We start from the raw sequence: 15736 nt of genomic DNA on the forward strand, positions 1-15736 counted from the left end.
AGGGTCATATGTGAGGAGCCTTTCAGGCCTCGAGTGTTATGTGAGGAGGCTTTCAGGCCTCCAGTGTGATGTGAGGAGGCTTTCAGGCCTCGAGTGTGATGTGAGGAGGCTTTCAGGCCTCGAGTGTGATGTGAGAAGGCTTTCAGGCCTTATGTTATATGCCACGAGGTGGCTTGATATTGCACTTGGGCCGTAAGGGGCCCCTCCCGGAGTCTGCACACCCCCAATGAGCGCCATCGACGATATATGGATCGGGCTGCACGCCGCAGCGAGATGTGGATCGGGCTGCACGCCGCAGCGGTTACTATATGATACTATTCTGAGAGTGATCTGAGAGAGAGAGAGCCCGAGGGGCTGAGAGTGTTTCTGAGAGTGAGCCCGAGGGGCTGGTACTGTTTTGAGATATTGCCCAAGGGGCAAACTTTTATGTGTTCATCTTGCATATTTATTTGCCTTTTTACCTGTTATACTGTGGTATTTGTGCCCGAGGGGCGGATTTCCTGTGCTTATCTGCACTAACTGTTTTGAAATCATTTCGTAACTGTTGAAAAGGTCATTTTCAAAAGAGATTTAAACTAAGCCAAGATATTTACAAAGATTTCACAGTTTCACTGTTTTCTCAAAGGATTGTACCCTGCTCCTATACAGCATGATGGTTTGCTTTACGTGATTTCTTACTGCTCAGTTGTTATTTACCTTTATTACTCACTGAGTTGGAGTCACTTTACTCAGTTGTTATTTACCTTTATTACTCACTGAGTTGGAGTCACTTTACTCCCTGCACCTCGCGTGCAGATGCAGGTATTTGTTCACCCGGTAGCGGGTTTTGAGCTGATTAGAGATTATGCTATCGAAGTTGAGCGAGGTGACCGCCAGCGTTCGCGGCACCGCATTTCTTCCTTTTATTTATAAATCCTATTTTGTATATTTCCGGCTTGTAGTTGTAACTTCACTCTAATAGATGCTCGTGACTTGTGACACCCCGGTTCGGGCTGTGTCGGGATGGTTCTACTATTATTATCTATGTTTTCGCAAATTATTGTTATTAAATCATGCTTCATAATTGCTTAAATGGTGACTTACTGCTTAAAAGAGGTGTTCTGTATTGGTCTGGCTGGTCTTGTCTTCACGAGAGGCGCCATCACGACCGGGTTTGGGAATTGGGTCGTGACAGCGCAGCTACAAACTATCTCATAAACCAAATGCAAATACACCCCTCCACCAAAAATTTATACATAAAAGAATAAATCCTCAAGATCAAATGCGTACAGTTGACATTTATTGTACAAGTATGGCTATAATCTATTTCACTTATTCATCACAAGTTCGTCTTCACCCCTGGTTGCACATTCAGGCAACTAACATTTATGACAACGAAGAATCTTGGTATACAATCCCAGCTTCGGATGATGCTTCTATGATACATGGCTCCAGTCCTTGGTGATCCTTTCGTAGTCATGGGCGTTTGAAGCATCAGTGTTGTAGCGCCTTATTGCTATCTGACTTGCTTGTGAGACCAATGGGTACGCTATCATAACTTACTGTGCAGGAGTTTATTTGAAAGACGTTCAACCTTGCCAAGTTGAGTTGCACTCTTCAGCATCGCCTCACTGTCAGCTATAAACTTTGCAAATTTAGAACCCTTTGTATCACTGTCAGTATCTCCTCGAGGAAGCATTGGCAGATGAAGCATAGAGGGAGTTTGCTTGGAAGATAAAGGCGGAGTTAATGCCCACACAGAAGAAAGCTGTTCATCTGGTTTGTCAAGATATTCTAACGGTGATAGATCCTCCATGTCTGTCAGGAAAAACAGAACAGAAACATCAGGCGTTGGTATCGTGCCGACCAAGTGTTATTCGAAACAGATTTCTTGAGAGTTACAAAACTTATTAAGAGCTTACAGACCAAAGATCACTGCTTTTATTCTTCATACTGGGAAAAGACACCCATTATCTGAAAATGGAAGTATCAGGAACAGTCGAATAAAGTACCTTCAGCAAACTTGAAGATGGGCTCTAAAGCTGCACATGGAATGCTGAAGTTCAAATGTGGAATGACCGTCCCTCCACCATGTCTAGCATTACTGCATCAAAAATAAAACTACAAGACATGAAGTTTCAACAAGAAAGACATTAATCGATGGAAAAACTGTAGAAAGACCATGATATGTGAAGATTAACATAAATGAGATGACTAAAAGATCTTCCGTATGAGATCATTCAAATTGGACACCATTATTTTTCCTGTATGCAAAGCGTATAACTAATACATTTTTGGTAAGGACAATTAATATACATTCAAACAGGAATATCTTTCTTCAAGGACTTCTCAAAGTACTCCAGGACGCAGTGTACCACAATATCATTAGATTGAACTTCAAGAACACACACGTAAACATACATAAGCTGAAAAAGAAATATCCTCAATTATAAGCATCCCCAGTTGTCATCCAAAAGTTAATTACCTTGTCACAAGGGCAATCATGTGTCCTTCTGAATTAACAACAGCTCCACCACTACCACCAGGGTGTACAGCAGCCGTTGTTTCAAGCATTGCCGGAAAATGTCCTCCTAAACTTGATTGGTTGAGCAGAGGCCGCTTTGCTTCAACTACCTTAGCTATTGCACCCACACAAGCAGATGGAAGGAAGTCTATATTATAAGAAAAAGTAAGACAAATTACAAACACAACTAAAGAAGTCTAATATAGGTATGAAACATATGAAATAAATATACGGTATTATATCATGTTCAAAATGAAAGAACTTAACAAAATTATTTACATGAAAAGCAATTTAACCTCCAGAACAACATGATTTAGTACTATTGGGCGCACAAAGATAGTCAGTTCCAGAAAATTATGTTCAGCAGAGGTTATGGAACAGACAAGTTAACTTTATCAACGAAAAAAGATGGAACAGACAAGTTAAGATTGCATCAATAGACAATAGTAGCACTTCCAACAACCTAGCTACTATTAAAATATCCTTGAGATACAGCCCGACTCGATTAAGTGAGTTACCAGGAATTTCCTATTCAAAAACCCCATTCTTTAAAGCTGATCCACTTGTACTTGCTTTCACCATAGAAAACATCAATTTAATTCTCCAGAAATTTACCCTTTTTCGTGATAAGTGACTTCAAAACTCTAGATTTGATTCCCCAATTCCGCTTTGTTAGCATAGGTATTAGGTATATGATCATTCTTATGGATGAAGATCTGGATTAGTGCCTATGGTTTTATTAGCCCACGAAAGGAAAACGCTTTTTTTTTTATTTCGTCTACCTTTCTCCTTGTTCTACTAGCCGTGTTTGAGACCTACAACAACCGCTATTCTTAATCTGACATGTGCAATTTTTTTTAACCGGAAGATCAAAACACTAACCTGGACTACAAATCAAATTCAGTATCACTAAACAATGTCTTCACCTAAAAGATTACCCAGTTTTGAGCCCTCCCGACCAATCTGGTTACTATTTCTCCATTGGAAGACCCCTCAAGTTCCCTTGCGGACATCACCTCATAACTACTCAATCAGTCATCAAATGATCATCATTTGGTGAAGGAAGAAACATCAAGTATTCCAGCAGTAACAAGGACATGAAAATGATATAATACGACCCAATCCTGCAATTGATTATATGATACTTCAACAAATTCTTAACACAAGAGAAGCAAGGTGGAAGAGAGAGAAATTCAAGATAAACAAAGTTTTTGTAGAATATTCTAAAATTTCAGATTCACTGTGATGCGTGTGTCAAAATAAAAGTAAAGGCACAAATTTTATTTAGACAAGAACATATCTAAAGCAAGATTTACCACATCGTGGTCCAAATAGCCCATGTCCTAGAATGTATGCTTTTGATCCAGGGGATGGGCAGATGAAGTCAGCAGTAATGGGACAGAGCTGATCTGGAACTAGCTCAAGTTGTAGTAATGCAACATCCAGAGGTCCTCTGGAGACATGAACCACCTTTGCATTTGTCCATACCCAGGGATCCATAAAATCCAAGCGAACACGAATGGTCCTACTGCCTGTGTTTGCCAGGTTAACTCTAAAGCTACCCTGCTCATTGTCAACCAAGAAATGCGGAGTTCTTAGTTCCTTTTGAATCAAATGTTTATTCATACGCTGAATGTCAAATTTCTCAGCCCCTGGATGTTCAGATTGATCAGAAGGGATGAGAACTACATCAGATTTGGTGTTATATCCTGAACCATTTACAGATGTTTTTCCAAATCTCCATGGCTCTAGAAGATGAGCATTTGTAAGAAGAAGACCCTGCTTGTTGAGCAAAACTCCAGAAGCCCATGCTCCATCATCAACAGTGATAAGACAGATAGATGTCATTGCCTTCTCAATCAAGGACGGGGGAACATGACCTATTAGGAGATGCTCTAGAGTATCATTGGCAGGTCCATCCCGAATATTATTGGAGGGTGATTCTTTTTTAACACTGATTAGGTTTCCATTATCAAAATGGATCTTTCTCCTAGTTTGTAGCTCTTCTTTAAGCAGGCTACCACAAGCAGATGTAATAGCTTCCCATGGAATCACCATCTGCCACCAAATGCTTCAATTTCAAATTAAAGCAATATATGTGAAGGTAGAGCTCAGCAAGAACATAGAGCACATTATGAAATGTTTACCTGAATTTCAGCAGCAGTAGCCCTTTGTCTGAGTGGCCGAGACAGAACACCAATAAGCTCTGCATGTTCCCCTAACACTGGGCTACCCTCCATTCCTGAAACATAAGGCACCATACGTTATCAGGTACCCAAAAGATGGAAAGGATTAATTAACCAAAGTTGCAAGGCAAAAGCTCAAACCAGGGAGACAACGGATGTCAGCAATCAACAGTGCTTTATTCTTTGGACTAGGTGGATAGCTGTTTGCAATGGACCCAACTGATATGCTGTATAGGAACAAAAGACAAAATTGAGCTTTCACAAGGAGATGTAACAAGAATCAAAGCGAATACTAATCCTAAGTATGATCACAACTTGGCAGACAAATAATCATCAAACAACATCTGCATACACCAGATACAGCTTATACAGCTTACTCAAGGAAAGATGAGCTAAATCATCTTTAGCACTAGCAACAAGAATTACACCAGTGCTTTCATATTCAGATAGCCTATTAACACAGCACAAATGTTCAGTCATCATACATTTTGATGCTGACAAGCAAGGATGGAAAGATTACAAGAAAGTTGTAATTCCAGTATATGATAGAAACAATACCAAAGCAACTACCTGTTGAAAAAGTGACTGGGAGACAAGATGCCGAAAGGAGAACCCATACCCAGAAGAAGATCACCTCTCCTACTCCAGGTAGACATTTTTAATTTAGGCAGGTCCTGAAAGGAAATACCTGTGCAGTCATTATCATCAAAAACCTACTAAATGGAGCTTTCAAAAACTACCAGCAAAAAAGCAAGCCCATTCAGCAAAATGCAATGTCATGCTTCATTTCACAAGTTTGATGCCACTTAGTGCAGTAAAAGCCTGAAACCTCATATGGATTTGAAGAAACTCTGAGAAGAGCAATTCTTGTAGTTGATGTTCCTATCACACTTGGCAGGCTTGACTGCGCCTCCATCATTGGAGTTTGACTTGGGAAAGAAATTTGCTCAACCTGAAATTATCAGTTGACAGTTCCTGTTAAGAAATAGTCAATCTACAAAATCAATCTCCGTGGTCCGTTGAGACTAGCATCTCATAGAACTTTGGCTATGAAGACTAGAATGCTTTGTGCAAAAATTATTTGGGTCATCTTGAACATAGTACTAGGAACAACTGGAGATGCCACCGTCGAAGAACACCATGGTAAGAGTTCCTTATGTCATGCCATTTTGCACTTGACAGCGTGAGACTCAAATGTGATCCTTTCCAGTAACACTGCCGAATGCTTATACAATTACAAATATGTAACCAGAGTAGCTTACTGAGTTGGAGTTCATAATATGAATTATTTTAAGAAATGCCTCCAAGTTTTAGGGGTGGTAGACTACCTTGTATTCAGACACGGGGAGGTGATATCCAATCATTAATCTTTGAATTGGAATTAGGTGGTGAGACATTCTATGATGATAAAGACGCAACTATTTTGGCATGAGTAGAGACATGAAACATTGTGATGTCACTCTATTGTAAACATAGGGAGCATGAAATAAGGAACTCATTACATGAATTTCCTTTATTCTCCTATGAAAAGAGGTTATAGAACATATAAAAGGTTCTGCGTGGAAACAACTCAACTGATAATGCAATTAATGCTAAATATATGGAGGAAACTTGCATGTTCCACAACTCGAAGAAGTAAGTGGTGTGCAACACATACTAGTTCAAATCCATACTGCTCTTATGCCAGAAAAGAGAAAAGAAAAAACAGACGCCTGAAAGTGCAAAGTGGTCATGATTAGACGTAAGACAGGAATAAAATGGCATTTCTGCTCAAAAGAAATAGGTGCATGATTTATTTAGTTATTTAAGAATGATAAATGATATGCCTGTCAGTTGATAGAACTTTAAAATGTTAGCCTGATAAAATTATAGTTATTTGATGAAGTCTTTTGAAATTTGAACCACAAAGTGGGATCATAGCAGAAGTTAGCTCATGAAAAATGACCAAGGATCTACAGCATCCAATCAAAATATGCATGCAAGAGAATTTGGCTTATCTTGGTCTCAGCGAATTTAATTATCTTTGAATGGAAGTTTGTCATGTTAATCCTATTTATGACTATGTTATGCATTAATTAAACAATAACCTTATTCAATAATAACACAGCTAGATAGTGTCAGAAGTATTTAGAAAGCAAGTGAGAGGCTCGGACACATCTATCAATAGGTTGTCCCAATCATATATAGATGAAGGTACAGAGACTATGGTTACATATTCACTCATTTATACATAAAGGTACAGAGATTGTTATGGGTACACATTTACTGCATGTAAGTGCCAAACAGAGGAAACATCATACCTGTGTGCGCTTAGTGTTAGTAAATGATTGACGGGAATTTCCATAGGCAGCTAGGGACCAACCAACCTCCCACCCATGTTCAATTGAACTAGACGAACCTTCAACTAGGGACTGGACAGCAGCAGATGACACAGGGATGTCAACCTTCAGCACGAACACCAGATAGACGGTGTCAAGTGCAACTTTTACGTTTCATCAGTAACAAAATAGTAGCAACGAAGAACACCAGCCATAAAAGCGATCAGTTAACCCATGCTAAAAACTAGGATAAAGGGGTTCAAAACTAGGTACTCCTTCTCCATTTTATACGGCACACTTTCCTTTTTAGTATGTTCCAAAAAGAATAGAACCCTTCTCTATTTGGATTATCTTAAAACTTTAAACTTCCCATTTTACATTAATGACATGCTCTTATAGCCATAGAAGTGTTATGAAATGTTTAAAACCACAACTTCTAAAGGTACTTTGGTATGTGTCAAAAATCTTTTGTTCACAGGCACAAAACACCAGATGACATCAAACTAGAATTTATATGCATGCATCAAAATGAGAGCACTTATCAATTCAATATTGCAAATAAAAAACATATATGATAAAGTTACAGGTTTTATGATAATCAGCATTCAGATTACAAAATCCTTTTCGGTCTCCTACTAAACGCCTACCACTCTTAGGAGTTCTGCAGGTAGCCAGTTCAAACCCTCTTTGTTAGTCACTTTGATATCATTCTGCAATGTATTTCCTCCCTGTGAACAACGAGCAGGACATCCAATGTCAATTTAATATATCAATGAACCTAAAAAAAACATATTTTTTCCAGTAGGTTCAAATAAATACCTCCCGCAGTATATCAATTTGAGCACCAGGAATCAGCTCCGGCTTATCCTGCAAGATGGTACATCGTAAAGGAATTATGAAAAAACATAACGACAAAGAAATACTCATGTTGTTCCATTTTATACTACATTCATTCAATAAACTACCTTTCTATACATAGAATTTCTTTAATCTTGTAATTCTCATTTTGCACTTAACGGCATGCTCTTATAGGAATTGACGTGGCATGTTAAAGACAACTAGATAACTTCTTACACATGTAATTAAATATGTGTCAAAAGTGGTTCTTTCTTTATTAAACTCCTTTTCCAATCAAACACCATCATATAAAATGAAACCATCATATCAACTGAAAGAAGACTAAAGATCCAACCTTTGATATGTCCCCTCTATCCTGTTGTACAACAAAAGGCTCAATAACAGAAGCAACAGTTAAAACCAAGAAGTGACCTCCAAAAGAGTGCAACTTGCTTTCACCTTGAATCTGCTTAGACACTGAAGCATTAACAAAGGAACTGGGCAAAAGCATCCCAGATGCTGATAGTGTCGTCTTCCCAGAACTACACCACAAAATTACAACCCAATTTTAAAACTTTCAGTTCAAAACACATAAAGTAAACAACTATAATATAGAGACAGAGAGAGCTATGTAAAATCACTTACTTGTACAAGTGGAAAGCATGTTTTCGCATTTTTAGGCCTTTTGGGTCCTTCAAGAGGAAGAAGAATTATTATTATTTTCATTAACCAATTAGTAAAATAAGCAAGTGATTTAAAATTATAGTATCTTGGCTTAAGAAAAGGGACTCACCGGGCCTTGAATTCTGACCATGACGGCATAATTGCGGGCAACATCGACCACTTCAGGAAGACCCATGCCAAAAATAATTTAGGCGTCAGCTGCCGCTGGAAGCCTAAAGAATCGGAGTTTTATTATGGCAATAATTTGGTGAATCCAAACATGGTTGCAGGGAAGCTAAGGGCTGACCACGGCAGTTGGATTGCTGTTCACCACTTTCGAGGCAAGCGAAACTATCAGTTTTTTTATTTATTAAAAAATAGGAGTATTTATTTATTTGTCCTGTTTCCAGTTCTTTTTCCTTTTCTTTTTGTTTTTGTATCTTTCAGGTTGACTAGAGTGGGAATGGCAGGGAAAATGTTTCTCCCTCCTTTTTTATGTGCTTTTTTTTTTTCTTCTTTTTGACGCATGAACTTGAATTACAGCGCAAATTCACCCATTACCACTTTTTTTTTTTTAATTAAGACGTCTGAATTTGAATACACATCTGAATATCAAGATGTGTATTACGATTGAGACATCTGAATACACATCTAAATATATTAAGATGTGTATTTAGATTTGAATACCAAAAATTAAGACTGTTTGATTTTTAACATCTGAATGTATAAAATTTATCTTCCTCCTTGGTGCTTCACTTTCTTCAAACCTTTCCTCGTCGCACCACTGTTACTCGTTTTCCGGTGAATCCGTAGCGGTGACAGTCCCGCACTCCTCTCTTTTTCTTGGTCCCGTGGTTTGTTGTGTGTGTTTCAGGTAGCACTTTTGGTGGTTGTTTGGTGACGGGTGGGAGGTGCACGGGCAAGCGTAGCAAAGTAGGCCATTGGGCAGTCACAAGGGCTGGACGTCGGGTTCCAAAGCACCCAGGTTCTATTCGCGGGAATTGTTGCGGCTGCCCAGGCAAGCGCGAGGCATACAGGCGAGTAGAGCAGAGCATCACCGGCTAGTATGTGCAAAGGTTGGTGGGAGTTGGAAGGACGCACGACAGATTTCCGTGACCTCGGGTGCATCAAGTCATATTTTCAGGTTCTTTCCATCAGGAGTTGGTACCTCCCGCTTTCTTGTCTCTTTCTTTATGTTAGTTAAATTGTGGCTATTTAGTTAGCATCACTTTAAGCATATTATTAGAATACTTGTAGTTGCAACCGGTTATTTTCTAGCTTGGGTCTGTGTTAGTGTTTTTTCGGAGTTTGCCATAGGTATAGTGGCTGTGGTCTGGGATGGTAGAGTAAGGTCATGTCCTCGAGGGGTGCCGGGGGTGAGAAGGGGGTGGGGAGAGGGTCAGTGGTTGGGACGAGAGGAAAGGAGGGTAAGGGGAAAGAGGGAGCTTGTAGATTGAGGATCGGGTCGTGGAACATAGGCACGCTGACGGGTAAGTCTATTGAGTTGGCAAAGATTCTCCAGAAGAGAAAGGTTAATATAGCTTGTGTCCAGGAGACTAGGTGGGCAGGGTCGAAGGCGAGGAATGCGGACGGGTATAAGTTGTGGTACTCTGGAGTCGTGAGGGGTAAGAATGGAGTGGGTATCTTGGTGGATAGGGATCTTAGAGAGTCTGTGGTTGAGGTTAGGCGAGTGAATGATAGGCTAATGTTTATTAAGTTGGTGATTGGTGAGTGCACCCTCAATGTAGTTAGCGCTTACGCGCCGCAAGCGGGCTTGGATGAGGAGGTTAAGAGGCGCTTTTGGGAGGGCATGGACGAGATTGTGCGTAGTATTCCACCTACTGAAAGGTTATTTATTGGAGGGGATTTTAATGGCCATATTGGGTTGGCTTCTGGTAGTTATGGCGAGGTGCATGGTGGCTTTGGCCTTGGGGATAGGAACGGATGAGGTACTTCGTTGTTAGACTTCGCTAAGGCTTTCGAGCTGATGATTGTGAACTTGACTTTTCCGAAGAGGGAGGAGCATCTGGTTACTTTCCAAAGTTCGGTGGTGAAGACTCAGATTGATTACCTTCTCCTCAGAAGGTGTGATAGAGGGTTGTGCAAGGATTGCAAGGTTATTGCTGGAGAGACCCTCGCGACTCAGCATAGGCTTTTAGTGATGGACATCGGCATTATGATGAAGAGGAAGAAGAGGTATGCTCGTGGCCGACCGAGGATTAGATGGGGAGCTTTAACCAAGGATAAAGCCCAGGAGTTGGAGGGGAGGTTATCCGTTATGGGAGCTTGGAGGAGTAGTGGAGACGCGAGCACTATGTGGTTAACGACGGCGAACTATGTGAAGGAGGCGGCGAGAGAGGTGCTAGGTATATCAAAGGGTTTTTCTGGCAGGCACCAAGGCGACTGGTGGTGGAATGACATAGTCCAAGGTAAAGTGGAGGCAAAGAAGGTAGTGTACGCGAAGTTGGCAGGGAGCACAAACGAGGAGGAGCGAAGAGCGAATAGAGAGAGGTACAAAGTGGCTAGGAAGGAGGCAAAGCTGGCGGTTACGGAGGCTAAGAATGCAGCGTTTAGTCGTCTATACAAGGAACTGGGGGAGAAAGGCGGGGACAGGAAGTTGTTTCGGCTGGCTAAAGTGAGGGAAAGGAAGGCCCGAGATCTGGACCAAGTAAGGTGCATCAAAGACGAGGATGGTAGAGTATTGATGGGAGAGTCCCAGATTAAGCAGAGATGGCAGACGTACTTCTATGGTCATCTAAATGAGGAGGGGGGCCGGGATATAGCGCTAGGGGACTTGGGGCATTCGGAGAGTCTCCGAAACTTTAGGTATTGCAGGCGCATTAAGGTGGAGGAGGTCGTGGGGGCTTTGCGTAAGATGAGTAGGGGTAGAGCGACCGGGCCAGATGAAATTCCGGTTGAGTTTTGGAAGTGTGTGGGCAGAGCAGGATTGGAGTGGTTGACTGGGTTGTTCAATGTAATTTTTAGGACGAAGAGGATGCCGGAGGAATGGAGGTTGAGTACAGTGGTACCGTTGTACAAGAACAAAGGTGATATCCAGTGTTATAACAGTTATAGGGGTATCAAGTTACTTAGCCATACCATGAAAGTTTGGGAGAGGGTGGTGGAGGTGAGGGTGAGGAAGACGACGTCTATATCCGACAATCAGTTTAGGTTCATGCCGGGCCGCTCCACTACGAAAGCTATCCACCTTATTAGGAGGTTGGTGGAACAGTACAGGGATAAGAAGAGGATGCCGGAGGAATGGAGGTTGAGTACAGTGGTACCGTTGTACAAGAACAAAGGTGATATCCAGTGTTATAACAGTTATAGGGGTATCAAGTTACTTAGCCATACCATGAAAGTTTGGGAGAGGGTGGTGGAGGTGAGGGTGAGGAAGACGACGTCTATATCCGACAATCAGTTTAGGTTCATGCCGGGCCGCTCCACTACGAAAGCTATCCACCTTATTAGGAGGTTGGTGGAACAGTACAGGGATAAGAAGAAGAATCTGCACATGGTATTTGTTGACTTGGAGAAAGCGTATAACAAGGTTCCTAAGGAGGTGCTTTGGAGATGTCTTGAGGAAAAGGGCGTGACGGTAGCCTACATAAGAGCGATCAAGGACATGTATGATGGAGCTAAGACTAAGGTTAGGACTGTGGGAGGCGAATCGGAGCATTTCCCGGTTGTTATGGGATTACACCAAGGGCTCTGCGCTTAGCCCGTTCTTATTTGCCTTGGTGATGGATGCATTGACACACCATATTCAAGGGGATGTGCCATAGTGTATGTTATTTGCTGATGACATAGTTCTAATTGATGAGATGAGGGTCGGTGTTAACGAGAGATTGGAGGTTTGGAGATAAGGGTCCGTCTTTCTGAGCCGAGATCTATCGGAAACAGCCTCTCTGCCCTATCGGGGTATGGGTAAGGTCTGCGTACACATTACTCTTCCCAGACCCCACTTTGTGGGATTTTACTGGATAGTTATTGTTGTTGAAAAATAGTAAACATAAAATTCAAATGAAATACTAACTAATTTAATATTCTATCAATAAAATATATAGTTTTTTAAGATATGACAGATGTTGGTGGTGATGGCTAACGGGTAAACGTCGACTAGAGGAGGTGGTTGGTGGTAGTTTTGGTTGGTGATGGTGGTTTATGCTAGTAGCTAGTGGTGATTGGTAGTGGTGGAGATTATGATTGAGGATAGTGGTGGTGGGTGGTGATAGTTAATAATGGCGGTGGTGGTTTGTGATTGAGGAAGGTGGTTGTAGGTTATCATGATGGGCGATGCCGACTGTGGCTGTTGATGGTGATGGGGTGGTTAGTTATGGTAGTTGAGGTGGATAAGTGTTGATTGTGGGTGAGAATGATGGTGGTCGGAGTAGTGAGGATGGTGAGTGGTGATGGTCAATAATGGTGATGGCTATGATTGAGGATGATGGTGGCTTGCTGGTGGTGCTGGTGTTGTTGAGTATGGTGGTGGTGGCGGCATGGTGGTAGTTGATAATGGTAGGCGGTGACGATAGTTAATAATGAATACTATGTGATAGCATCTTAATGAAATTAAGTCTCTGTATAGATCTTAATCATACAGACCTATTCAGACCCGTTAAGTGGTCGTGAAGTAAAAAAACAAACACACTTAATGATTAAGATCTGAATAATTAAGATTCAGACTTTAAAAACGAACGCACTTAATGTGTGAGATCTGAATGATTAAGATTCATACTTCCATTAAGTGCAAACAAATGAGGCCTTTAGTCACTTACTAGGCGTTTGGACATGTAAAATTTAAAGAAAAACCTAATTGTTAAAGTTAAATTGAAAAAAGTATTTGAAAATTAAAATTGTCATGCATTTCATTTGAGAAAATACTGCAACTTTATTTATTTAAAAAAGTAATAAAAAAATACTTTTTCAAACTTAAAACTCATCTTCGAAAATTCAATCCAATGCATAATCAAATAATATTTTGAAAATGAGTTTCGAAAAAATATTATATCCAAAGGGTATTTAGATATTAGTTTATAATTTCTCCTCTTTTATTTTCTTTCTTATTCATCCCGAAAAAAAAGTTAGGTTTGGTAAGGATGAGATTATTTTCTAAAAAATATTTTCAATTTTTTCATAGTTGATTGCCTTAAATATTTTAAAAATTATTTTACATAAAAGTACTTTTTCTTTAAATAATGAAAATACTACTTCTCTGGCGAAGGGATGGAAGCCATGGGAAATTTTTTTACCAAAAATCTTCCATGATATTTCCAACGCATGATTACATATTATTTTTTAATTTTGTGCACGAAAAAATTTCTCTAAAAAATAAAACATACAAAACAAGCATGATTACGTACTTTAATTTTAATGAATACATTAAACATGCAATTTCTTACCCATTTCGCAAAATGGTTAATTGAAAGATGGAAGAGTTTTTTCTTCTTTTCTTAAAGAGCAAAGTTAAAATCTTTAGACGAACGGGACAAATGTGAATATGTAAAAATATGTAAATCATACAAGAGATTCTGGCAGAGCTATATTCATAAGCTTATTATATCAAGTTAGTTAGTAACTTTAGTCATTTTCATTTATATATCTGATCAAGTGCAATCCTCTTATGCTTTTTTTTTTTTTTGTATAGTAGTTGTAGGAGTATAAACTCAAAACATAAAAAAGTTGCAAGCATGTTATGCTAAATTTTTTGCTTTTAAGCTAGCAGCAACAACAATATACCCAGAATTATTCCACATTGTGGGGTTTGGGGAGGATAGTATATACGCAGACTTTATCCTACCTTGTGAAGGTAAAGATGTTGTTTTCAATAGACCCTTGGCTCAGAAAAACATAAGCACCACATTAATTAAAAGATAGCCAAGGAGGGACACTTTTTGCTTTTAAGCCGAAATTGAAAATTCAAATATGTAATTAAAACTAAAAATAAGTTTAACAAAGTATTAGTTTCTATGTGGTTAATTCAGCAACCAAAGTGCAACAATTGAAACTGCAAAGATGGCGACTTTTTTTTGGTAAAAACGGATGTTGTATTTATATGCTAGTTAACAAAAGGAACCACATCAGGTACATTACCGGGGTATCAAAGAGACCCCATAGTTGCAAGGTTTTGCATAATTGTATTTAAGTTACAACCCACAAAAGACCTAACTAGTTTAGTTCCTAGGATGTCTGCCCAAAATACATCATTGACAAACATCAGAGGAACTGATAATGTCATAGTTTTGTTCAAAAACATCTCTTTTGCTGCTTCCTTGGCCAAAGCATCAGCGACTCTGTTCTGCTCCCGGTAGATATGCCTCACTACCACACTGCCCGTCCTTTGGATGATTGACCTGCATTCACAAATTAGAGGGTCAAAAATCAGACTTCCATTCAAAAGCATATTGATTGTTTCAACTGAATCAATGTTTATTTCCAGTGGTACTAGGTCGTTCTGCTCCGCCAGTTGTAGACCCCATATGAGGGCCTGAACTTCTGCCCTTGTGTTTGTTGTTTGGGGGATATTGTCCATGTAGCCCAATATCCAATCGCCATTGTGGTTTCTGAATACTCCCGAACCTCCTATTTCTGGGTTTCCCCTTGCTGCTCCATCTGTATTCAGTTTGTAGGAACCTCTGGATGGAGGTTCCCATTTTAACATGATCTGGTGAGTTACCTTTGTTGAGTCATTCTTTGTAAGCATAAGGTACTCAGTTGCTTTCGAGATTGTGTTATTGGCATTGATGTGCTCTTTCTTATTATTGAATACATTATTGTTTCTGGTTAGCCAGATGTGCCACAGACAAAAGGAAATGAGGTTGTCCCAGCAGATGTAGTTGTTGAAAGGGACATTTTTGAGAGAGTTCCATGTTAATTGCCACTGGAGGCTATTGAAGACATGGTGATTATTTGAACTATTCCCTGTAGATTTGGATAGAATGTCATTCCAGAAGTGGACAGCATTAGGACATTCAAAGAAAATATGGGCAATGTTTTCCTGCTCATTGTCACAGTAGTGGCATTGAAGGACACAGGTGATTCCAATAGAGTGGAGGAAGCTCCTAGTTGAAAGTCTCTTATGTGTTAGGAGCCAGATGAAGTATTTTATTTTGTTGGGGGCTTGAAGCTTCCAGATCCATTTGAAGAAGCCTTCCTCCCCAGAATGGAGGCTGGTTGAAGTCCTGCTTAGGAAAGAGTAAGCAGAAATATTTGAGAACTGGCCATTAGGG

At 40.0% G+C, this 15736-nt stretch overlaps 2 protein-coding genes across 2 annotated transcripts; one reads left to right on the forward strand and one right to left on the reverse strand.

Annotated features, from left to right (window-relative positions):
• Positions 1-1194: 1194 nt before the first annotated feature.
• LOC109213998 (glyoxysomal processing protease, glyoxysomal) lies at positions 1195-8878 on the reverse strand. The gene is made up of 14 exons (XM_019377851.1): positions 8638-8878; positions 8490-8536; positions 8200-8386; positions 7827-7874; positions 7655-7735; positions 6990-7133; positions 5519-5641; positions 5260-5363; positions 4831-4916; positions 4651-4745; positions 3820-4561; positions 2465-2651; positions 1992-2083; positions 1195-1797 (listed from the first exon to the last, which is right to left on the reverse strand). Exons 1-14 carry the CDS (start codon positions 8701-8703, stop codon positions 1532-1534), a joined length of 2268 nt encoding a protein of 755 aa, XP_019233396.1. The 5' UTR covers positions 8704-8878; the 3' UTR covers positions 1195-1531.
• A 983-nt stretch (positions 8879-9861) lies between these two features.
• On the forward strand, positions 9862-10455 carry LOC109213997 (craniofacial development protein 2-like). The gene has a single exon (XM_019377850.1). It carries the CDS (start codon positions 9862-9864, stop codon positions 10453-10455), a length of 594 nt encoding a protein of 197 aa, XP_019233395.1.
• The last annotated feature ends 5281 nt before the right edge of the window (positions 10456-15736 follow it).

This window comes from Nicotiana attenuata, unplaced genomic scaffold (genome assembly GCF_001879085.1).
Source record: "Nicotiana attenuata strain UT unplaced genomic scaffold, NIATTr2, whole genome shotgun sequence".
NCBI lineage: Eukaryota > Viridiplantae > Streptophyta > Magnoliopsida > Solanales > Solanaceae > Nicotiana > Nicotiana attenuata.

What these genes read in the sequence shown, in the direction of transcription:
- LOC109213998 (XM_019377851.1), bottom strand. Translation starts at nt 8,703, where the DNA reads ATGGGTCTTCCTGAAGTGGTCGATGTTGCCCGCAATTATGCCGTCATG. An exon ending in TGACATCCGTTGTCTCCCTG is followed by an intron (nt 4,746 to 4,830) that starts GTTTGAGCTTTT and finishes CTTATGTTTCAG; the next exon opens with GAATGGAGGGTAGCCCAGTG. An exon ending in ATGATTGCCCTTGTGACAAG is followed by an intron (nt 2,084 to 2,464) that starts GTAATTAACTTT and finishes TTTTTGATGCAG; the next exon opens with TAATGCTAGACATGGTGGAG.
- LOC109213997 (XM_019377850.1), top strand. Translation starts at nt 9,862, where the DNA reads ATGTCCTCGAGGGGTGCCGGGGGTGAGAAGGGGGTGGGGAGAGGGTCA.